Source organism: Apus apus, chromosome 21 (assembly GCF_020740795.1).
Source record: "Apus apus isolate bApuApu2 chromosome 21, bApuApu2.pri.cur, whole genome shotgun sequence".
Lineage (NCBI taxonomy): Eukaryota > Metazoa > Chordata > Aves > Apodiformes > Apodidae > Apus > Apus apus.
This window is the reverse complement of record NC_067302.1, coordinates 1,875,837-1,899,149: the sequence shown is the minus strand read 5'-3', so window position 1 is coordinate 1,899,149 and position 23,313 is coordinate 1,875,837. Positions and strand designations below refer to the sequence as shown.

The following is a 23,313-nucleotide window of genomic DNA, read 5'->3' as shown; positions in this document are numbered from 1 at the left end:
CTCCCCCCCCCCCCTTGCGCCGGCGGGCTGCCGAAGGGAGGCGCCGCCTAAGACGGGGAACGCTGATTGGTCGGCGGCTGCCCGCCCGCCAGCAGCGCGCGCGGCGATTGGTGGAGCGGGTTCTGAAGGGGGTGTGGAGGGAGGGAAATGGCGGCTGAGGGCGGCGGGTGATGGCGGCGGGGGCTGGGCCTGCACCGCTCCCTGCTCCGCGGTCGGTCCGTTCCCCGTGGCCCATCCCTGCTCCGGGGCCCGTCCCTGCCCCCTGATCCCGGTCCCGGCCCAGCCCGGACCCTCCAACCCCGTAAGTTCCTCCCTCCCGTCGCGGGCCGGGCAGGCCGGGCCTGGCTGCCCCGGGGGCGGCTGCCCCGGCCGCTCCGTGCCTGAGGCGGTTTTGTTTCTTTTCGAGGCAGCCCCCAACGCGGGACGGGATCGCGCAGCAGCCGGCGGTGACTTCATCCCGGCCCCGCCATGGAGCCGCTGCCCGAGCTCTATGCCATCTTCCAGGGAGAGGTGTGAGGGCTGCGGGGCCCGGGGGGGCTTCACGGCTTGGGGAGGGAGGGAGGGAGGGAGGGAGGGAGAGGGGGCCGCTTCGGTTCTGTGGTTTGTTGGTTGAGGTGCTGTTTAGTTCAGTGGCCTTTTGGGTACCTGGTGGTTCTGTTCCACAAACCCGTGCCTGTGTTTCTAGACGCGTAGAACAGAATCACAGAATTGTTCTAGTTGGAAAAGACCTTCAGGACCATCAAGTCCAACTGTTCCCCCAGCGCTGCCAAGGCCACCACTAACCCGTGTCCCTCAGCACCACATCTACAGGGCTTGGAAATCCCTCATAGACTTCCCATGGGAGAAGCACATAGAATCACAGAATCTTTCTGGTTGGAAAAGACTGTTCAGATCGTCGAGTCCAACCATAATCTAACCCTATCAACCATTAACCCAACTCTACCAAGTCCAATGCTTAAGCCATGTCCCTCAGCACCACATCTACATGGTTTTGAAACCCCTCCAGGGATGGGGTCTCCCCCCCTGCCCTGGGCAGCCTGGGCCAGGGCCTGACAGCCCTTAGGGTGAAGGTTGTCATGTATATATTCATGTAGACATATTTATATCCACATACACAAATATAAGATCATGATCTGAACAGCAGGACTTGGTTGCCTGACCACTCCTGCTCCAGGGTGATCCAACTTTGCATTGTCAAGCCTGCCTGGAAATCTGAAACTGAAGGAAAGCAGGAAAACCCTGTAGGCTTCTGTGCATGTTCTAACCTGTGCTTCACAAACAGGTCATTTCTGAAGGGTTTTGCCTTAGGTTTTTGTCTTGATTTTCTTCACAGGTTGCTACAGTGACCGAATATGGGGCATTTATAAAAATTCCAGGCTGCAGGAAACAAGGTTTGTCTCCGTGGTTTTGTTCAGAGCTAGTTCTTTGCTGGTGTGTTGGAACCAAGAAGTTGTCCTTGGAGTTCAAGGTTTACCAGCTCTGAACTCTCAGGACAAGTGTAGTTTTGTTTCTAAATAAGGAAGAAGTGGAGATTTTCACCAAGTCTTTATGAAAAGATGGTGTGTTTGCATGACTCCCACAGGCACTTGGGGCTTTTTGATAATTTCAGGACATTTTAGAATCATAGAACGTCTTGAGTTGGAAGGGACCTCTAAAGGTCCCCTAGTGCAACCCCCCTACAATAAGCAGGGTCATCTCACACTAGAACAGATTGCTCAGAGCCCCATCAAGCCTGACTTTGAATGTCTCCAGGGATGGGGCCTCCCCCACCTCTCTAGGCAACCCCTTCCAGTGATCCACCACCCTCATATTAAAGAGCTTTTTCCAGGTGGCCAACCTAAATCCACCCTTTTCCACTTAAAACCATCACCCTTTGTCCTGTCATTACATCCCCTTGTGAACAGCTCTTCCCCAGCCTCCTTGTAGGCTCCTTTCAGGTATTGGATTTTAGGGAATAATTTTAAGGTATTAGACAAACTAGAGAGACTTTCTGCAATTAATTTGAGTGAATTTGGAGCTGCTCTTGATGAGCTTTCATTGATGCAACTGATTGATTCTCACCTGCATCTCCAAACCTGTTCATGGCCAGTTAAAATCAATTAGCCCTCTCAATTAAAAATAATTTGGAGCCCACATACCCAGTGTATGTATATGTATATTTATATATGACCCATGGGGGCTACTGACCTAATTCTGGACACTGTAAAACAGACTCAAAACCAGAAATTAAAAAGGATCAGTTAAAGATGAAATAAACACTGACTCTTTGATGTATTAACAGTCCAAAAAGATTTTCCTCCTGTGCCTCCCCAGGATGTTCTTGCATCCACCACACTTTGGACCCCATCATTCCAGAGACAAAACTGTGATGTAAAAGTGACTTTTTTGTGTGTGTTTTTTTCCCCCCCTTTCTTCTGATCCAACCCCACAACCAGGCCTTGTCCACAGGACTCACATGTCCTCCTGCCACGTGGACAAACCCTCAGAGATCGTGGACGTTGGAGACAAAGTGTGGGTGAAGCTCATTGGGAAAGAGGTAATGGTAATTTTTCCTCCTTTAGTGCCATGTAGATAAAATAAACTGCAAAACCTGAGAACTTCTGTCCCCAGAGGCTTGTGTGTTTCTGTCACACTCTTGGGCTGGTTGGGCTCCCTTTTTCCAACAGGTGAATTCTTGTGGCTGTGACTCTGGGCACTGAGCCTCTGTGACTCGCAGTTGAGGAAAAGGAACTTCAGGAAGGCTTTTGGCTTCAAACCAACAAAATGCTTCTCTTTCTCCCCCAGCCCACCCCTTGCAGCCTGCATGGCCTTCACTGGCTGCTTGGGTGGCTTCATGAGCAACCTGAGGGGATCCCACAATAAGAGACCACACAAACACAGTCCAGGAACTCTTTTGAGAGACAGCAAGTGCCTTCTTGGGAGAAGCTGAAATGTTTCTTTCTCTCCAGAAGATGTCAGTAAATTATGCCTGAGAGAAAACAAAGAGGCTGTTTGTTTTTTTGTTTTGTAGTAAGAGCTTTATACATTATTTTTTTCCCACTATCTATGTTGCTTTTCCTTCTGCAGCAGATGGGACACATCATCTGTGTTTAAAGATTTTAAAAAAAACCTAAAAGACTTTTGCTCTGGTGAGCCATGGAAGAAAAGCAAGCTGGCTGTATTTTGTTGGGATCAAGGCAAAACCATTTTGTTGCACAGGATTTGGCCATAAATGCTTTACATTTTATTTCTTTGGAAAAAGATAATTGAGTTGATGTACAAAACAAGGACTTGATTTGGTGGGGGATAAAGGGAAAGGGGTGAGAAGCTTAATTACACAATATAGAAAATGTGTGTGAAAGACTCTACAGATGCCTTTTAGCCATTTGTGATGTGTCTTTTTTTCAATTTTGTGTGTATAAATCTGTTTTTAAGCCACAGTTTTCTTGATCTGGAACACAATTGTTGGGTTCCTGGTGTCTTTGCTGTAGGGGTGAGGGAAGATGTGGACAGTGGAAGATTCTATGATTAGATTGTCTGCAAATAACTGCATGGATGGCATGACCAGACAAACCAGAAACACCTTTAACAGCAGCCTTGGTGGAAATGGAAGAAGTTGTAAGAAAAGCTTGAAAAAAACCACCCCAAAATACTACTTTTGCTCTTGCTTCTAAAGGGATAATGTGGCAATCGAGGACTTAACAGGTCTCAGAAAAAGAGTAAGCCCCTCACAGAAACACTTGAAACATTTTTAGTCTCCTGAGGAGACTGAAAGGTTACACAGTTCTATTTTTCAGGGTGCAAATTGGGCAGAGTGCCAGTCCAGGGGGTGAGTGATTTGAGATCTACAGCAAAGCTTCCAAACCTGCCCTTCCTCCTACAGCTCTGGGGTCTGGTTGTATCAAAGCAGAATGTTAATCTGAACAGACCTGTGGCATGAGAGGACCAGGGGCAATGGTTTAGAACTTGAAGAGGGGAGATTTAGATTAGATATTAGGAGGAAATTCTTTACTATGAGGGTGGTGAGACCCTGGCCCAGGTTGCCCAGGGAAGCTGTGGCTGCCCCATCCCTGGCAGTGTTGAAGGGCAGGTTTGATGGGGCTTGGAGTAACCTGGTCTAGTGGATGATGTCCCTGCCCATGCAGGGGTTGGAACTAGATGATCTTTAAGGGCCCTTCCAACCCAAACCTTTCTATGATTTGAGTTTGTTTTATTACTTTGATAGCTGTTGGACAGTTTTTTTAAGTGGCTTTATTAGCTGGAGTGCTCTAAATGCAGCAGCTACAAACTAACGAAGCAAAAGCACTGTCACAGAGGCCTTTCTGACACTTCTCTTTGCTAACCAGAAGTTTCCTTCCTTTTCTAGACACAGTATGTTCATGAACAGCATTGCCATTTACTCCTTGCTCCCTGTCTTTCTCCTCCAGGTGAAAGATGACAAACTGAAGCTTTCCCTCTCCATGAAGGTTGTTAACCAAGGCACAGGAAAAGACCTCGATCCAAACAATGTTTCCCTTGAGTAGGTAAATCTACTGAGCAGAACATAAGGGATCAGACAGGTAGCTGCTGCTGCCTTTCCCTGCCCTACACTCCTGCCTGTCCTGCCATACTTATTCTCTCACTCTCCTTCCTTTGGAGGGTGATGGGGGGCTTTTCCTGAGCCCCCCAGTGATGGCTGGAGGGCTGGCAGGTCATTCCTGGGTGTGTGGCCACGAGGCAGGTGGGAGCTCTTGGGGGCTGTGGGGAGTTCCAGCCCTTCACAGCACAGCAGGATTTTCATTCCTGCTTTATGATGGCCATATGCTTGTGCTGGGAGGATTGTTTCTTCCAGCTGGGATTTGTCTCACTTTCACATACTACAAAATCAAATCTTAACTTCTCAGATGTTTCAGAGCTTCTTTGTCTACCTTTTTTAATTTGTCTACCTGTTGTGGTTTGTTTTTTTTTTTTGTGGCAGGGTCTCTTGCAGGTGAAATAAAATAATTTTATTTTTCTGCTTTGTGGGCATCTATCATAAAATCATAGAATGGTTTGGGTTTGGGTTGGAAGGGACCTTAAAGATCATCAAGATCCAACCCCCCTGCATGGGCAGGGACACCTCCCACTGGAGGGTGGTCAGCTCTGTTCCTGGGTTTAGCCAAGTGGTGCTTTTAGAGCAACATTAAAAAGTTGTGTTAAGATCATGTCCTATACAGGGTTAAAGAGGAGAGGGGTTTGAAAATGGAACTGTCCTTCTCTTTCCAGCCAGGATGAGAGGAAGAAACGCACCTTCAGAGACTACACAAGTCAGAAGATCACTCTTGAAGCTGTCCTGAACACTGTGTGCAAGAAATGTGGGTGCAAAGGTGTGTCCTCCAGCATTGCCTTCCTCTGTAGCCAAACCAGGCACTAACCTGTAGGTAGGATTGGGTTGACATCGGTCTCATGGTGGTGTCTTGCTGTATAAGGACTGAGTGTCTTCCCCGTGTCTTAGAGGAGAACTACATAGTGGAGAAAAGGAAAGACTCAACTGAACTCCTTTTATAGATATTTGTTTATTAAATCTCATCCTTTAGGGGGCCTACAAGGCAGCTTGGGAGGGACTTTATCCAAGGGTTCATAGTGAGAGGACAAGAGAGGATGGATTAAAACTTGAAGAGGGGAGGTATAGATGAGATATTAGAGGAAAGTCTTTAGTGTGAGGGTGGTGAGACACTGAAAAAGGTTGTCCAGAGAAACTGTGGCTGTCCCATCCCTGGCAGTGTTGAAGGGCAGGTTGGATGGGGCTTGGAGCAACCTGGTCTGGTGGGAGGTGTCCCTGCCCATGGCAGAGGGTTGGGAGTGGATGGTGTCTAAGGTCCCTTCCCACCCAAACCATTCAATTATTTTGTGATTCCTGTAAAGAACCTTCCTCCTGAGGGTCAGTGCAGTTTCCCTTCTTGCAGTGTTTGTGTTACTGTGTCTCACAGCCAAGGGCTCATTCCCATGTTGCATTTTAAAAAATAAAAATATTTCTTCACCAGCTCAGATCATTCTGTAGAACCACCAGTGGAATCATAGAATGGTTAAGCAGCAGGATGTTGGCTTATGTGATGCCTTTTTAGGAGCTTTTGCAAATTGCTGAGGCATAAAGTAATTCTTCTGTACATGGAGCTTTTGCTGCACCCTGCTTGTCTTATGTTATTTAGCTGTAGAGTAAATACTGAATTGGAATTCATGGTGTTCTGGAGAAAGTTAATAATGAGCATTGTTCTCTGTAGTGATAGATAACTACCTTTTAAATAGCATTTAAAAAAACCTCCAAACTGAACTGGATTGTCCATATTTCCAGTCTGCTGTTCAATGATGATACCTACTCCTAACAGGCAGGCAGATGTTGTCTGTCACAGTCTCCACTACAACTGTTGGTGGGTCAACCTCAATGTCTCCAGACTAGAAAGGGTAGAACCAGAGGAGCTGATTTCCTCTATATTTGTGCCATTGGTCTTGTTTACTGTGTGCCTGTTACACCAGTTTAGTCCCTTTGCCCATACACTTTTCCATGCTGTTCAAGACCTTGTGCAGCCACGTTTCTTCCAATTTTCCTTTTCAGACAAGAGTCTCTTAGTTTTTGCCTGACTGATCTTTCCAAAATGCCCTGGGTTGTGTTTGCTCCCTGTTTAATCAGGGCATGTGAAACAAGCTCAAATGCTAGGACAAAAAACATGCAGTTTAGGTTTATTTTACTGTGACTAGTAATGACAAGATTATGGGTGGCACTTCAGGTGTCTGAAATGCAGTTTAAAAAAAAAACAGAGGTGGGTTGCTCCATCAAACACTGTTTTACAGGTCATTTTGCCAAGGAGTGTTTCATGCAGCCTGGAGGTACCAAATACAGCCTCATTCCAGAGGAGGAGGAAGAGGAGGTGACAGCAGCAGGATGTGAAAGAGATAAAAAGACCAGGGTGGCTGATGATGATTCTTCAAAAAAAAGGAAGAAGGTACCAAGTGCTTCACTACTGACCTGGAAAAGTGAACTAGATCCCTTGTTCTGTGTAGTTACAGCTGGGGTTTGCTACAGCAATGTGGTTGTGAGCAAGTGGCTCATTTTTGTGCTGATTCTGTAGCAAAACATGAATCTCCCTGCAGACTGTTTAATAATTCTTACACTTTCTGCCCTTATTCTCATCAAACTGCCTTTAAGGTGCTTTAGTGGTGTCATGCACGTTCTTCAAAAGGGATTTCTTGGAGTGAGAAAAGGATTGATATTTTTTTCTTTTCTGGACTTTTTGAGGCTCTATAGAAACTGCTTCATTTTCCTGAATGTCTGTGGTTCTTGTCAGTGTCCCTGTTTCCCTCCCTTCCCACTGCTCTTGCTCTCACACCTTTCTCTCCCCTGGCTGCCCTGCTCAGCGGGTGTCCTGCCCCAGCCAGCACTCTGGGAACAAGGCTTATCTGCACGTGCCAGGGGAAAATCACTGCCTGTATTTGCACAGGGAGAGTACTGCCTTTCCAGGCTCTAAAGTAATTGTTTTCTGTGTGAAAATGCCAAGAGATAAGAGACCTTTCATGTCAAGTGTTTGAACTCTGGCTTCAAGGTGTGCTGTTATAAAAGGTAGGGGATTGCTGAATCGAAACCAGCAGCTTTTGGTGGTCAGTCTGTTTATACATATACATGTGTTCTAGATCTAGACTTTGTAGAGTTATGGGGGTTGGAAGGCACCTCTGAAGATCATGAAGCCCAACCCCTGCTGCAGCAGGAACACCTAGGGAGGATCACACATGAACATGCCCAGACAAGTCTTGAAAGTCTCCAGAGAAGGAGATTCCACAGCCTCTCTGGGCAGCCTGTCCCAGGGCTCTGTCACACAGTAAAGAAGTTTCTCCTCATGTTGAGGTGGCTGAAGTGTGGCTTCCAGTCATGTTTTTTGCTGGTATTGTGGCTTCTGGCACTTTGGGACACTTATATGAGTAGCTGGGGATGATTGTCTTGGGGTAGACCTTAGAGCACCTTCCAGTGCCTGAAGAGGCTCCAGGAAAGCTGGGGAGGGACTTGGGACAAGGGCAAGGAGTGAGAGGACAAGGGGGAATGGAATAAAACTGGCAGAGGGGAGATTTTGATGAGATATTAGAGGAAATTCTTGGGTGTGAGGGTGGTGAGAGCCTGGCCCAGGTTGCCCAGGGAAGCTGTGGCTGCCCCATCCCTGGCAGTGTTGAAGGGCAGGTTGGATGGGGCTTGGAGCAACTTGGGCTGGTGGCCCCTGCCCATGCAGAGGGATGGATCTAGATGGTTTTTAAGGTTCCTTCCAATCCAAACCATTCTATGATTGTGTTTTTGCCCTTCAGTCAGTACAGAATGAGGTTAGTATTAATTCCACATCCAATCTGCAGTTGATGTTTGCCCAGCAGTGCTCTGGATAGTAGATCCAGTGTCAGGAACAGGATCTCTCTTGACTGTAGATCCTGTTGCCTGGTTCCACCCTGGGATGTGCTTTTTGCTCCCTGTCTGTGTAGGCTCTTGTTCAGGAATGTCTTGGGCTGGTCTGTGCAGCGTTGTTACCCTGTGGTGGAAAACACAGAGGCTCTTGTGCCTGTCCTGCTCTCACAGGCACGTGCCTGAGCTGAGGTGTCTCACAGCTCCCAGGCCAACTGCCACTAACCTTTCCAAGCTCCAGACATTGAGCTTCTCTCCTGCCATGGAGCAGTGTGAGAGCTATTGGTGATACCTCAGCAGGGCTGGCTTCTCCTGCTTTGGGCTCTATTCCCTCTAGCAGTGGTGATGGTTTGGCTGGTAAAGTCTCATATAACTGTTATTTAAATGCTGTGGGGAAAAATCACACAAGGTGCACAAATAACTCATTATCCTGTCAGTGCCCAGCCTCCAGGTGGGGTCTCCCTGTGGAGTCTTGCCCTGCTGAGACTCCAGGATATATGGGTCACTGTCCTGAATTTGTTACTCTTTTTTTTTTTTTTTTTTTGGTCTGTGGGTTAACAGCCTTCCTTTAAATCTTTCTTGTTCCTTTGATCTTCCTCCCTTTTCAAGGAGGAGATCAAAAGTTTTCAGATGTTTTCCAGTGCTGGAAAATAAAACTTTGAGCTTTCTGGAGGCGGGATGTGGGATCCTGGAAATGAATAGCTCCCTTGTTGTCTCAGATGCCTGCTGTGATCTTGTCTGAGTGTCACCATGTGATTCCCTACTTGCCTGGAGCCCCGGGGGGATTTGCACAAAGAAGAAATAGCTCAATCTACCTTGTACCAGTTGCCTTGCTGACCCTGTCCCATCTTATGTTTGTAACATAAATGTAGAACTTACTTTTTGAAGGAGTTGATGGGGAACTGCTGTCTTATCTACCAGGCATCCGTTCAGTGTCACAGCAACAGTATTAACATCTTTGGTTGTTCATGTTCAGTGTTTTTTGTTTCCTTGAGCTGATGCTTCCTTGCAGTTTCCAGCTGCTCTTCTCCTTACAGAGATATTCTGGGGTCCTCACCCCCTTTTTCCTGAACTTGCTTTCCCAGTGGTTCCTCAGTTCCTTCACTTTCCTCCTACCTGAGCCCCACAGCATTTACAGGAGTAACAGTCAGATGGGGGCTTCAAGTCCAGGAGCCCCCCTCTGATCTACTCTCCTGTCTGTCTTTCAAGAAAAGATCTGCTGTTCCCACAGAGTAACCCCTTTAATTTAAGTTCTACAAAATCATTCCATCTCCTGCTCAGATCCATTGATTAACTCCATTACCCCTGGGCTAGTTTCGTGACAGTCACTGGAATTGCCTGGTATGTGTGACCTGTGATGGCTTTTTGGCAGACTTTGCTTTTTTTCCCACCATGTGAAAGATTTCCAGGCAATCTGCTTGCAGATGGTGTCTCTTCATGTAAAAACCCCACCTTCTCAATTCCTGTTTGTCTGTGACCTGTAGTTCATCAAGCCTTAGTCCATCCTCACTTGTAGCTGATACTTGTTTTACTAGTTCTTAAATGACATCAGGTTAGGGCACAGCTCTTCACACACTCTGCTCTTCTCTAATTGTTCTCTCTGTGCTTTTCTGAACTTGTCTGTGTTTATTTAATAATCACAGGCTGATTCTTCTCCTTGGATTAATTCTGACTGGTTTTCAAACAAGGGATGCAATAATACCTTTAGATTTATGTAATGAATCTTGATTGGAATTAAACTGGGCAGTGGAATTTAACTTTTTTTTCTTTCTAATAATTAAAAACCCTAGAATGTATGCTGGCACCTCTCTGGAAAGGCAGAAAGACACATCTGAAAATCCATTCTACTTTCTCACAAGGACAGACATAAACTCTCCTAACTCCACAAAAAATGTCTGGTGACAAATAAGTAAAGTTCTTGGAGAGTTCTGGACACTCCCTTCTTATCTCAAAATCAAACACCTTTAGAAGGAATGAACTGTTGTAACATTCCTAAAGCCTAGCCCAGAGCAACCTTCCTTACAAAGAACAGGAAGGAGCCTGGTGTGAGGCCACATCTGGAATGCTGTGACCCAGAAGACAGGGAACAGCTGGAGAGAGTCCAGTGGAGGGGAACAAAGATGACTGGGGGATTGGAGCATCTCCCTGATGAGGAAAGGCTGGGAGAGCTGGGGCTGTTCAGCCTGGAGAAGAGAAGGCTGAGGGGAGACCTTCTTCATGCCTGGAAGTATCTAAGGGTGCAGGGAGGATGGAGCCAGACTCTGCTCAGTAGTGCCCAGGGACAGGACAAGGGGCAACAGGCACAGGCTGGAATGCAGGAAGTTCCACCTGAACAGAAGATAAAACTTCTTTAGTGGGAGGGGAGCAAAGCACTGAGAAGAGCTGCCCAGAGAGGCTGTGGAGTCCCCTTCTCTGTAGGTATTCAGAACCTGGCTGGATGCAGCCCTGTGGGATGTGCTCCAGGCAATCCTGCTCTAGCAGGAGGTTGAGCTAGAAGATTTAGATGTTCCTTCCAGCCCCAACTGGTCTGTGTGCCGACATGGACCCCCCTTAGTGCCAGCTTCTTCACAGTACCTAGAGCTGTAGAACTGTTGGTATCAGGCTACAGCTCAGCCTATGGCTCTTCTGCATGTCAGTTCCCAGCATGGGCTTTGTAGTTGAGTGATTTTGAAGAAAATTGATTCCTTTTTGGTAGAATTGTGATGGTTACATACATTGGACAGGAGGTGCAAGGAGCTGGAACTTGCAGGTCTTCATACTTGTTGGCCCTCTGCATCATTGCACTGTGAGTCTGCTTGGGCAAAATCCACTCAAAATGTTGACACAAAGGCAGTATTTACAGTTTGGGGGGAGTGCCTGGGTGTGCCTGGGAGCTGAGCTGAGCTCCATCCATCAGCACCTCTGGGTCCTGGAAGGCAGTGGAAGCTCAGGGCAGGGCTTTGCCGTCATCACTGGAGGCAGAAATCCAGCCTGTGCTTTGGCACTGCCCTCTCTATATGTAACCTAGAGAAATGCTCCCACTTGCACAGCAGTGAGTCCACTGCTAAGCCTAGAAGTCCACTGGGAGCCTGGTCTCCCGGAACTGGGATGTTGGAGTTTCAAGGAATCCATGGTGTAGCAGGAGGTGCAGCCTGGTTTCACAGCAGCACCACCTCCTGCTACAGAAAGTGTCAAGCTCTGGCACTGCTGCCTTCCTCTCTGCAGGGTTTGCTGTCCAGCCTGTGCTGTGGTGCTTGCAGTTCTGCACTGGAAGCACTTTTTCTGTGTTGGTCAGAGCAGTTTGTCTGGTAGAAGCCCCCAAAAAGGGGAGACTGAGGGTTTTGCGGGGGTTGTTCTTTGTTGTTTTTTTTTCCCAGCCAGCACAATATCCACGTGTGTACTTCTGTTTCCCTGTAATCCTGAAGGGAGTGATGTGACATCCTGTCCTGTCTTCAGCCTGAGAAAGTTTCCCAAGCTCTGGAATGAAACTTTGTTACTTGTTAAGGTTTTATCAAACTTTCTCACCATGTGCACAGGCTGGAAAAGCTTGAGAAAATTCTCCTTGCTGCATCTCTTTCTCTAGAAGATTTAACTCTTTATCATCCTCCTCTTCTAAAGACTGTTACAATTTGCTTCTGCTCTTCCTCTTTGTGTAGGGGACTTTGTAGTGGGTCTGGTGGTGTCCCACAGGAGAATTTAGGCTGTCAAATTTTGGGTGACATTGGTGATCATAGTGCAATTGTGAAGCTACAAAAAATGCATAACTTCTAAGGGTTGACTTGATGTGGGGTGAACTCAATCCTCTGCTGTCTTCCCTGGAGTCCTGGAGGACTCTCCACTTGATGTTCAGCTCCAAACCTTGCTTTTGTCGTTGCTCTTCCACCCCTCTAAAAGAGTGGTTCCATTTCACATTAAATCAGCTGCCAGCTCCCTTCCTTTGTTGTCCCTCATTGATAGCTGGTATCTGGTGCTACAGTCCATGCTAAATGGCTGTCTTTAGCTGGACCTTTTGTGTCCCCACTCTTCCAGGAGGATGTTGTTTCCACATGAAATGCAGGCAGGATGGGCTTTTCTTTCCCGTAAGCCGATATATTAATCTCCATACAGAAACTGCACTTGTCTGGAAGTGACTGAAGCTAATGGAAGAAATAAATGTCTCCTGGGGAGGAGTGGGGGATCCAGCCTTCTCTGTGTTCCCCACTTCAAGACATTCCTTTTTCTCCAAGCAATTTGAAGGTGATTTGCCCTTCACGGGAAGATTATGGGTGGCACTGGCTGGCTATCACAGCCCTATGTCCTTGCTGTTAAACCATACCTAGATCCAGCATGGACTTGGCTTTGAGATGCTCACAGGCCGTGGTGTGAGCTACCTGAGCACCTACAGGCCTACAGCACATGATGCGGAGTTGGGATTTAGGACTCAGTTACAGCAGGGAATTCCCCCCCTTTTCTTTGCCTAATTTTTCATGCTTTGTTTAGCAGCTGCTTCTGGCTTTTGTTTCCAACAGATGAGTGCTGGTTTCTCAGCTTGGAGTCTTCTGGGTGAATATGCACGTGCAGCCATGTCTAGGGCTTCCTTCTGTGACGTGGCTTTTCCTCACATGGATGCTTTCCAGTCCGTTTCCAGCCAGGGTTGTTCCTTTTCGCCTAGGTGGGGTGGGTGTGTACCAGGCCTGAGGCAGCACCTGTGGGTGCCTGAGTGGGGAGGGAGTGTCTTAGGCTGGACCTACAACACCAGTATCAGTGCTGGGTTCTCCCCTTCAGCCCCCATGGCCAGCCCTGTGCTGTGCCTGGTTGGGTTGGAGCAGCTGACAATACTTGTCGACACCAATCACAGGTATCTCCTGTGTGGCTGTTCCTTTCAGCTGCTCGTTTTCTCTCCCTTGGCTCAGCTTCTAGGGTGGTTGTGGATGTCCACAGCAGCTGGCCAAGGAGGGTGGCCTCCCTGAGGACCTGTAGTCCTGTGACTGGCACAACCCTGCCCTTGGCCTTGCTGCTGCATGGCACTAACAGCCCTGCCAGGGCTGGGGTGACTTACAGCAAACGTCTCGCAGTGAAACTCTGCAAGCCCAGGGGTGGCCTTGGCCAAGAGTGTTCCAAATGACCCCAAGAAAATAAGTGGAGCTGTTGGCCTGCAGGCTCCAGGCTTCTCCCATTACATTCGCTTCCATAGTGGAATGTAAAACACGTTTGTGTGTGATGTTTGGGACTGTCACTTGACCACTGTCCATCTCCCATTGTGCTGCTCCCCACGGCCTGTGCACGGCCACCCTCTGAACAAGCTGTCTTGAACCTCTTTTGGTTAGAGGTGGGGGGTGGAGGCAAATGTGGCTTCTTGTCTGCCTTAGCAAGGGTCCTTTTCCTGGTATAGAGTGCAAGTCCTGTGAGGAGCATCTGAAGGAAGTGTGAGTGTTCAGCCTGGAGAGAAGGAGGATGAGGGGAGAGCTTCTTGCTCTGCAACTGCCTGAGACGAGGTTGGAGCCAGGGGGGGTCAGTCTCTGCTCCCAGGGAACAAGCAACAGAACAAGACGAAATGGCCTCAAGTTGCACCAGGGGAGGTTTAGATTGGGTATTAGGAGAAACTTCTTCACTGAAAGGGTAATTAAACACATAAAGGGTAATTAAATCTATGTCTTGTCAGTTTGGAGACCAGGATGTCATGTGGGACAGTGTCAGATCCTTTGCACAAACGTGGATGACGTCAGTTGCTCTGTCACTATCCACCATCTCTGAAGCCTTGTCATAGAAGGCCACCAAATTAGTCAGGCATGGTTTGCCCATGTTGGCTGTCACCAGTCACCTCCTGATTTTCCATGTGCCTTTGCATGCTGCTTTTCTTCCCCAAATGAAGGGGCACTAGAGAAGATGTCTCACGTTTGCAGGACAGTCATTTCTTTTTTTAACGCGTCTTCCTAAAATACACCTGGAAACAATATCTTCTGTCTTGTTCTGAGAGTTGGTCAATGTGATAATTTGGGGGGTATTCAGGAAACTAGAAATGTGAGTTGAGCTGGGATCAGATTTGGATGTTTGCTGGTTTGTGACTGTGCTGGATGATGCCTTCTGAGCTCCTTGTGTCCCTGTCACTGGGACTTCTCTGCTCAGCACTGGCTGCCTCCAGCACCCACCCACAGGTCTTTCCTGACTCCTGGTGCTTGGAGGGCTCAGTTGGCACTGGGAGCTTTTGTGGGCATTTCTTCTTGCTGGAAGAGGGGTGAAGCAACAGGCAGAGCAGGGCAGGCAGCTGAGGCACTGCTAGTGCAGGCAGGTCAGATCCTCTCCCCTGCATACTGCTTTCTAATTAAATGTATACAAATTGCTCTACTGTGCTCTGCTGAGAGTGCTGAGACACTGGCCCAGGCTGCCCAGGGAACCTTTGGCTGCCCCATCCCTGGAGCTGGGGCTTGGAGCGACCTGGTCTAGTGGGAGGTGTCCCTGCCCATGGCAGGGGGGGTTTGAAACGAGTTGATCTTTCAGTTCCCTTCCAACCCAAGCAATTCAGTGATTCTCTGATTTCTCTGCCTGAGGATGCTCTGCCCGCTGCTGTTCCAGGTGGACTGAGGTGCTGATCCCAGGGCAGCCTCTACCTGGTAGTTCCTGTCAGATGCCTGAAGACTCAGGGTTCAGATCCTTTTCAGAGCTCCTTGTGAGCTTTGCTCCAGCACCAGCTGTTCTTGTTCTGCATCTAAATGTCAGGTCTGCAGGGCTGTTACTTCAGGGCTTCTCAGAAGCAGCCCGGGGAGCTGAGTGCTGCCCTAGGGCTCTGCTTGTGGGAAGTGGGGAGAGCAGGAGGATGTGCAGCCTGCTTGGGGATTGTGCAAAGAGTTGCTGCTTGCAAAAGGGCACTTTCCTCATCCTGCTCCCCTCTAGGGAGGGCTGCAGGAAGCTCTGACTGGCATTTATTTGGCTTCCCTGCAAGAAGAAGGGTGTGTGGTCATTTGCGCTGCAGCGCATCAGCGCTCATTTCCTGGCAGTCTGTGGGGGGGGTGATGGTGTGGGGACACAGGGATGCGTTGGAAAAAGGCCTTCATCTTGCCAGCCTCTGTTGATAAAGACCTGCCTTCAATAATGGGGTAAGCTCTGAGTGTTGAGTGGTGGCAAAGGCTGTCTTCTGAGCTGACTTAACAGTTTTCAGGCTTAGATGCACATTGCGGTACCCGGCGCAGCTGTGGGCCAACAGCAGTGGTGAAATCCTGCCTCGTGGGGCAGAACTCCATGCACCTTCTGTGTCCAAGCAGGCTCACCCCTGTCACACCAGTACAGAAAGTGTCTTGCCACCCTGGTGAGCACAAGGGGCAGTTTTCCTACATGCAAGGTTCTTTATTCCTTTCCCTTCATTCACTAGGAGAAGAAGAAGAAGAAGAAGCACAAGAATAAGCAGTCCTCGGAGTCGGGCTCGGACAGCTCGGACTCGGAGAGCGATGGAGCTCAGCCAGCCAGCAAGAGGACCAAGCAATCTGGGAAGCCCAGCAAGACTCAGAAGAAGAAGAAGAAAAAGAAGCACAAGAAGAAGCCCCGGGACTGAGCAGGCAGGCAGGAGTGCTGGTGTTTTGAGTCCCCAGCATGCCCCTTGCTCCAGGGACAAGGAATTCTCCTAAGAGTAACACTTGGTGTGTGATGTTGCCTTTGACAGGGGTTGTCCTGTTACCACAGGTGCAGGGCCTTATTTTCTCTCACCAGTGGGCACACCTGCCAAGACTGGCTCTTTACACCCCTTCATCAGCACCTCTCCTGTCCTGTAGCTTCATGTCTCACTGTGGGTGAGCTGCCAGCACTCCTCGGCTCCCCCAGCTGGGCACCCAGCCTGTGTCACATCAGCTCCCATCCTGGTGCCCGTGGAAGGTGGAGCCACACAGCCATGCTCTCCCTGCTTGCCCCTACACCACACTGGGGACAGGGCTGGTTGTTGCTGGGCCCTGTGATGGGGCTACATCCTCCCAGCCCATAATGCTGTGGAGCTGCTTGGTTTTGGTACAAACCCTCCCCCAGCCTCATTCATTTTGTCTGCAGAGTTAAGAAGCAAATGGGGGAATGGAGATATTTTAAGGAAACATGAACTGTGGTGTGTTTGCCGCTTTGGTAAGTGGTGGAAAATAAATCTCTCCAATCTCCAGTTGTACTTTGTACTGGGTCTTTTGGTTTGGAGGCTCCACACTTCATTTTGGGCAGAGAAAAAATAGGGCTGGTTGCATGGGACCAGCATTGAAGGGTTTTTTGAAAGCCCAGGCTGTTCTCAGAGGCTCCCCAGGGTGGGAAGGGGGTGGGTGGAGACGTGACCCTTATGAGGAGCCTGGTGCCTTCTACTAAGGAGCAACTGGAGCATAAATCTTGTAACTGGAGCTGAAGGTCAGGGGGAAGGGATGGCAGAGGGCTGGGCTGTCCCACACCTCCCTGCAGTCGCTCTGGGCTGTGGTGGCTGCAGAGGAAGTTTGCTGGGGGTGGCTTGTGTGGGGACAGATGTACCATGGGGGAAGCTGAGCCACTCACAGGGGAAGTGAGGGCAGGGCTGGCCATGGCCCCTTGGTGTGGCAAGAGGACTTGGGGTTGCTGCAGGCAGCCTGCCCCTTCTCCAGGTGCTGTGCCCTTTCCAGTGCCTCTCGCCCCAGTTTCAAGTCCCTCCTTTTGGGCCAGTTCCCTTCCCAAACCCAGACCTGATGTGCTTGTGACCTTGACTTTGGCACAGGCGCTGCTGGGCACGAACCATCAGCTGCTACTTTGGCAGAGCACACCTGCCAGCACGGGTGGCTTTGGCTGGGATGGAGCCTGCCTGGATCCTGGACAATTGATGGCAGAGCTGCAGTGGGAATTAACTAATCTTCTGCCAGAAAAGCCCATCTCTAGCTGTAACAACTTATTTCCACAGAACCAGTGCTACTGGAATCACTGGTCATTTAACCCCATCACTGCCAGGTGTCTGGCCTGGATTTAGCCCCCCCGTGCTCCTCCCCATAGATCCTTGTGGCTCAACACTACAGTTGAGCACATGCCCAAAAATCCTTTTTGCAAGTGAACTCGCCACAGAGCTGTAACAACATGGCCTTTATTCATTTTTTTTCCACGTGGGTTTTCCCATTATTAATAAAAAAAAAAATCTAACAACGAAACCAAACCACAAAGCACCACCCAAGCCCCAAGCAGCCCCACCAGGCACTGGGGACAGGAGACAGCCCTGGTGGGTGCAGGGGGCTCAGAGGCCACGGTGAGTCCTGCCCAGCAGGGGGCGAGGACAGAGGCAGTGAGGGGCTGAGTGTGGCTCCAGGGGACAGGCTGAGGACCTGGGGACAGCGTCTATGTTGCCTTCTCGTAGGTGCGGGTGGAGACGACGTTGCCCATGGTGAGAGTCTGGTGGCAGAGAGAGCAGTGGTGGGTTGGTTAGCTGTGCCAAGCCAGGGCAGCCCGCCTCCCCCATTTCCCATGTCCTGGGCTCAGCCCCCCCCCCTCAAGTCTAAAATCTTTTCTGTTTCCTTACCAGAATTAACTTTCCATCCTTCAGCTCCCGGACCAGCGAAGTCTCCTTCCCATCCCACTTCTGCACGTGGATGAGTTTGCCTCCTTCCAGCTTGACAGTGGACTGTGGGGGTAAAGGAAGCACCACTGTTACCCTCCTCCCCGTGGCTTTGTCCCCATGGCTGGAGGTAGTGCTGAATGATACTGGGCATCCTTGTGCTCAGCTGGGCTCAGGGACTGGCTGTGGGTGCCTCCCCCGGGATGCCTGACCAGCAGCTTGTCTTCATCAGCCCAGTTCAGCACTGGCCACACCCTGTTCCTCCCCCAGTAACCCAGCTGCGGGCACCATCACGGTGACCCTGCCCTCCCTGACCACAGCCTCATCCTGCTCCGGGGCTGCTGGGACCTGTTCCCAGCCATTCCCAGCACAGCTCTGGTGCCGGAGGCGATCAAAGAGGTGGGGCAGGTATCGGTGCTTTGAACCCAAGGGTTTTTGGAGGGGCTGATCCAGCAAACACGCCCCTGCTCGCCGGGGCTGCTGTTTGCTCAGCCGCTGCTGTTGACTCAGCCACGAAATCCCTGCTGCTGCCAAGGTTGGTGTGACAGCCAGCAAGGCACACACGGTGCAGGGTTGTGCCAGGACAAGCAGCACCAGCTGCCCACCCCCATCCTGCCCTGTGCCACCCACCCAGCTCCTCAAGAGCCAGGTGCTGCTCCTTGGGTGGTCCTGCAATGCAGGTCCCCCCCACAGCTCAGGGGTCCCATGGGCTGGGATCCTGAAGCCCATGGCCTGGATGACCCATTCCTTGGTTTCTGCCACGGGCTGGGACCTCCAGTGGCTTGTGTGCCCCCATGGGTTAGGATCTCCCAGGGTCTCCACACACCTTGAGCTTCCCTACATCTTGGCTCCCTTGCACAACTCAGGTGCCCCACAGCCCTGGACCCCACACACCCTGGGTGCCCCACGACTTAGTGTACCCCACAAATTAGGTGCCTCACAACTCGGGTGTGCTCCATGGCGTGGTAAACCCCACCTGCCCCATCCCCTGCAGCCCCATGGCTCAGGCAGCCATCCTGCCCCTGCTGCCTGTGGTGTGCCCTCTGGCCACTGTCCGAGGGGTGCCTGAAGGGCACGTTCCCAGGCTGGAGGCAGGAGCTGGTGGCAGGTCACACGTCTGGGCTGCTCTCAGCATAGTTTCCACCAGCTCTGGCAGATCTGAGCGTGGCAGCTCTGCAGGGACGTGCTGCCCTGTCTGCCCAGTGCTGCTGCCTTGCTCGTGCTTGTCCCCTTTCAGCCCAGCCTTGCTTTGGCCCCAGCCCTGTGCTTGCTGCCTTGGGGCCAGGAAGGGGTTTTGTGTCCAATGAGCCCCCCAAGGGGCCCCTGATGTGCCCCCGGGCTGGGTGGGGGGCACGGGGCTGCTGACTACTCCATGCATGGTATATTTAATGGGGCTTGGGACTGACAGCCGGGAAACTAGAAAAAAGCAGGGGCTGGATCAGTCCTGCAAGGGGAATTGTCTCTGTGGGGTGGGAGAAGCCAGGAAAAAAAGCTTCAGCCACTCTCAAGGTGGTTTGTTCCCTCCTCTTAATGGGAGGAACAGCTCGACCAGGGAAGTATTGGCCTCCCCGGGGGTACACCTGCCCCTGGGGAGGCATTGGCCAGGCTGCTCCCTCCCTGCCTGCAGAGCTGCCTACTTTGTGGGGCAGGCAAAGAGGCAGCTCAACAAAGAGATCTGGTGCTCCCCGCCCACTGGAGCAGGGACAACACTCTCTGCCACCCCACCAGGTCCCCTCATCTCCTCTTGAGCAAGCCCCAAGCAGGACACTTGGCGTTTGCAAGCCTGGCTCTTGCACAACCTTCCCGGCAGCTCCAGCCCGCAGCTGCTCCCCAGGGGAAAACCTTGCTGCACAATGGAGTGAGGAGGGGGGGTTTGCCTGGGGGAGACCAGGTTGAGCACCAGACCAGGCAGGCAAAGCAATGTTACCCTTCCATGGACAGAAAGGATGGAGCCCCAGAGCCAAGAGCTGCTGCCTGGATCCAGCAGAGTCCACAGACCCTTTCTGGGGGGTCAGAAAGTGCGTGGGGGTAGCAGGGTCTGGGGGCTCACCTTGACATGTCTGTCGTCTGCTGTGGTCTCGTCAAACTCCTCGTCCAGCTTGAAGCTGATCTCAGTGTTCTTGAAGGTGCTTTGGGTCTTCACAGTGACCTTGTCGCCCTCCACCTCGATGATGGTGGTGGGTTTGGTGAGACCAGCCACCTGCCGCGTGGCAAAGCCCACGCCTGCGGGGTGCGAGGTTTGGGGGGGCTGAGGGTGCAGGGGGGGCTGGATGTGGCTGTCAGCCTCCTGTCCATCCCGACATCACCCTGGAGCTCTCCCTCCCCACCGTGTTGTGGGGTGAACTCCAAACTCAACCAGCACCTGTGGTGCTGGGGGAGCTCTGTGTGTGCCCCCCGAGTCTGGGGCGGGGGGATCCAGGGTTTGGAGGGGTGGGAGTGGGCTGGGAGCTCTGCCATTGCTCCGTGCAGAATCCTGCACCAGCACCCACCAGCTCTGGGGCTGGGTGGGATGGGAGGACATTGGTATCACCCCCCAACCACGGACTGCTCTGCGGTGGGGGACCCACCCTGCCCAGGGGCTGCACCGGGGCTGGGTGATGTGGGGGTTTGCAGGGATGAAGGCTGGAGGGGTCCTGAGCAGGTCTCTGCACCCCGGAGGGAGCATCCCATCCCCTCCCTCCACCAAGGGCTGTCCCGGGTTGGAGAGGGGACAGGGGGTAGGGGAAGGATGAGCCCCCCCCCTCCCCATCTCTTACCCAGCCCAAGCCCCCAGTCACAAATCCCCAGAACCCCCATTAACCCCCACCAGGCAGCAGCAACCCACCCACAGCCCCCCGGAGCGGGGTGGGCAGGGGTGGGTCCCGTCCAGGCAAACTGGGGAGGGGGGGTAGGAAAAAAAGGAGGTGATGTCCTGACCCCCGCAGTCGTCCCCCCTGCAGCCTCCTCCCCCCTACTCACCCAACGCCTTCATGTACTCATCGAAATTGGCCGTGTCCACCAGCTTCCAAGTGCCCACGAAGGCGTCCACCATGGCGAGGGGGTTGGGGGGGGTCACAGAGCCACACGCGTGTCCGGGGGCAGCGGGGGGGTCCGGCGGGCTGTGAGCGTGGCCCGGCTCTCCCGGCTCGCAGCTGCTCTGCCGGCCTCGCAGCCGCCTTAAATAATGTCCTCATCACATGATTGGAAAGAGCACAACGGCGCTCCAGAAATACTCCTCGGCAGCGCTGCCAGCGGCCACCGCAGCCCGGCCACCCCTCGCTCCTCACCGGCCACCAACCTCTGTCTGGATCCCCCCCCCTCCTTGGTCACAGAGGGTCAGGTCGGTCAAGAAAGGGAAGGGCAGAGTGGGTCAGTTGTGTCACGAGTGGTGGACGGTCTCTGCGCTGACCCAACGGGGTGGCCAAAGGGGGTGGGGTATGGGGAAACTGAGGCAGGGCAGAGCTGGGCAGGGCAGGTGTGTTCCCACCCCACGGCAGCTCCAAGGAGGGGGGGCAGGTGCTGCTTGTGGTCTGGGTGGGGCACGGGCAGGACATGGGGACACCAGCAAGGACTGTGTCCTTCAGGGTAAAGTGTCCTAGGGGCAGGGAAGCTTAGCTGGGGAAACTGAGGCACGGGGAGCAGTGAGCATCAGGGTGGGGAGGTCAGGCAGCCAGGGGAGTATTGGGATACATGTGACCCCACCCTGCCTCCCTGCCCTGTGTGTGTGGGGACACACGTGTGCTCCTAGTGATGCTCTGTGTGTCGGGGGGACACTGGGGACAAGGACAGTCGTGGGCCCGTGGGACACACAGCGTGTCCCCCCCAGGCTCTCGTTTCGGGCTCTGGTGGCAGTGAGGCTGGGGCCAACATGTCTTCTGGTCCATTCCCAGCGTGCCAGGGGTCACCTGTGGCCGTGGGATTCAGTGTCCCCTGCCCGCAGCTCGCTGGGGAAGTGCCACGTCCTGTCCCATCCCCGCGCAGCAGGGGGTCCCAACTGGGGGACCCAGTGTCCCCGAACCCTGTGGCTGCAGTGCTTCCCAACACCTTGGGGACATCAGGGTCAAAGGGAGCAGGTCCGGGAGGGACGCGGGGACAATTTCTCCCTCTCCCTGGCCCCAAGGTGTCATCGCAGACACCCAAAAATAGCCGGGAGCTCGTGTTCAGCCTCACCCCGCTGGCACCGCCGCTGGGAGAGACCCTGGCCTCCCCTCCCCAGGGGGGACAGGCCCCCACCACGCGGGATGGGGGGCCCCCTGCCCAGCTGGGACACCCCGCAGGACACTGCAGAGACAGACGATGTTCCCCCGACAAGATCCCGGCGAGCCAGAGCTGCCCCCAATCCCCCCCGCATGGCCCTGGAAGGGACAAAGAGGGCAGGGTCTGTCCCCTGTCCCCTCCTGGGTGTCCCTGTCCCAGATCTGCACAGCCCTGCTCCCCACACGTGCTCGGAGCATCCCTCTGAGAGAGCAGGACACCTATGACTGCCCACGCACAGGGTCACCCACCCACAGGGACACCCACGTACACGGGTGCCAGCGCACACAGACCCCTGCCCACAGGAGCACTTGTGCTTGTGGACACCCAGGCTCACAGAGACCCGCCAGGCACGCGGGTCCCCACAGACACCCATGCACATGGACACGGGCCAGAGGAGCACCCACCCACAGGGACAGCCCTGCTGACAGACCCCCACCCTGCACACGGGGTGCCCATGCATGTAAGCACTCGTGCACCACACACATGGACACGCATGGACACGCTGCCCGGTCCCAGACACACAAGGACACCCACCCACAGGAGGACCCACGCACGTGGCCACACGCTCACACAGGAGCACACCCATGCACACAAATCCCATGCACACGGATGCACAAAGGTGCCCACACACGTGTGTGCCCTGCACACAGACACCCGTGCACATGGGTGGCTGTGCACGCACACACTCGTGGGTGCCCACACACACGGGTGGCCATACACCTGGAAACCCACGCACACAGACGTCCATGCACACTTGTGCCCACGCACACTCAAGAGATGCTCACTTACACAGGTGGCCATGCACACGGGTGTCCACGCACATGCATGCCCACGCACACGGGTGCCCACGGTGTCCCTGCCGGGGCTGGTCCCCACACCAGGGGACGAACAGCCCGTGTCCTTGCCTGGCAGTGGCCCCGGCCCCCCGTGGGTGCTGGGGACGGGTGCTGCGGGACACGGTGGCCCCGAGCAGCTCTCCCAGAGGCTGTCACCTTCCGGGCGGTGGCCGGAGTGGACCTCTGGGATCTGTTTGCTGGTCCCACAGCGACAGCTATAGGTGACTGTCCCCGGTGGAGCTGGGTGCAGCCCCCCGCGAAGCGCCGCAGGACCCGCCGCGCCCGGTCCCTTGCTGCTCCCCCCTCTCTGGGTTCTCCCCAGGGTCACACGGAGGGGAGATCCCAGGTCTTTGGGGGGCGAGGGGGTTGAGCAGGCTCGGGCATCC

The 23,313-nt window shown here is 52.7% G+C and overlaps 2 protein-coding genes across 4 annotated transcripts; one reads left to right on the top strand and one right to left on the bottom strand.

Annotated features, from left to right (window-relative positions):
• Positions 1 to 135: 135 nt before the first annotated feature.
• ZCCHC17 (zinc finger CCHC-type containing 17) lies at positions 136 to 16,466 on the top strand. 3 transcript variants are annotated; one of them, XM_051637918.1, is made up of 8 exons: positions 136 to 301; positions 411 to 510; positions 1,334 to 1,391; positions 2,436 to 2,536; positions 4,407 to 4,498; positions 5,224 to 5,324; positions 6,787 to 6,938; positions 15,699 to 16,466. In XM_051637918.1, the coding sequence occupies exons 2-8, from the start codon at positions 469 to 471 to the stop codon at positions 15,873 to 15,875; spliced, it is 723 nt and encodes a 240-aa protein (XP_051493878.1). In that variant the 5' UTR covers positions 136 to 301; positions 411 to 468; the 3' UTR covers positions 15,876 to 16,466. The 3 variants fall into 3 exon arrangements, with proteins under 3 accessions (XP_051493878.1, XP_051493876.1, XP_051493877.1); XM_051637916.1 differs by having other exon boundaries at positions 15,696 to 16,466; XM_051637917.1 differs by having other exon boundaries at positions 407 to 510; positions 15,696 to 16,466.
• A 908-nt stretch (positions 16,467 to 17,374) lies between these two features.
• On the bottom strand, positions 17,375 to 21,005 carry FABP3 (fatty acid binding protein 3). Its single transcript, XM_051637929.1, has 4 exons — positions 20,814 to 21,005; positions 19,906 to 20,078; positions 17,820 to 17,921; positions 17,375 to 17,692 (listed from the first exon to the last, which is right to left on the bottom strand). Exons 1-4 carry the CDS (start codon positions 20,884 to 20,886, stop codon positions 17,639 to 17,641), a joined length of 402 nt encoding a protein of 133 aa, XP_051493889.1. The 5' UTR covers positions 20,887 to 21,005; the 3' UTR covers positions 17,375 to 17,638.
• Between the last annotated feature and the right edge of the window lie 2,308 nt (positions 21,006 to 23,313).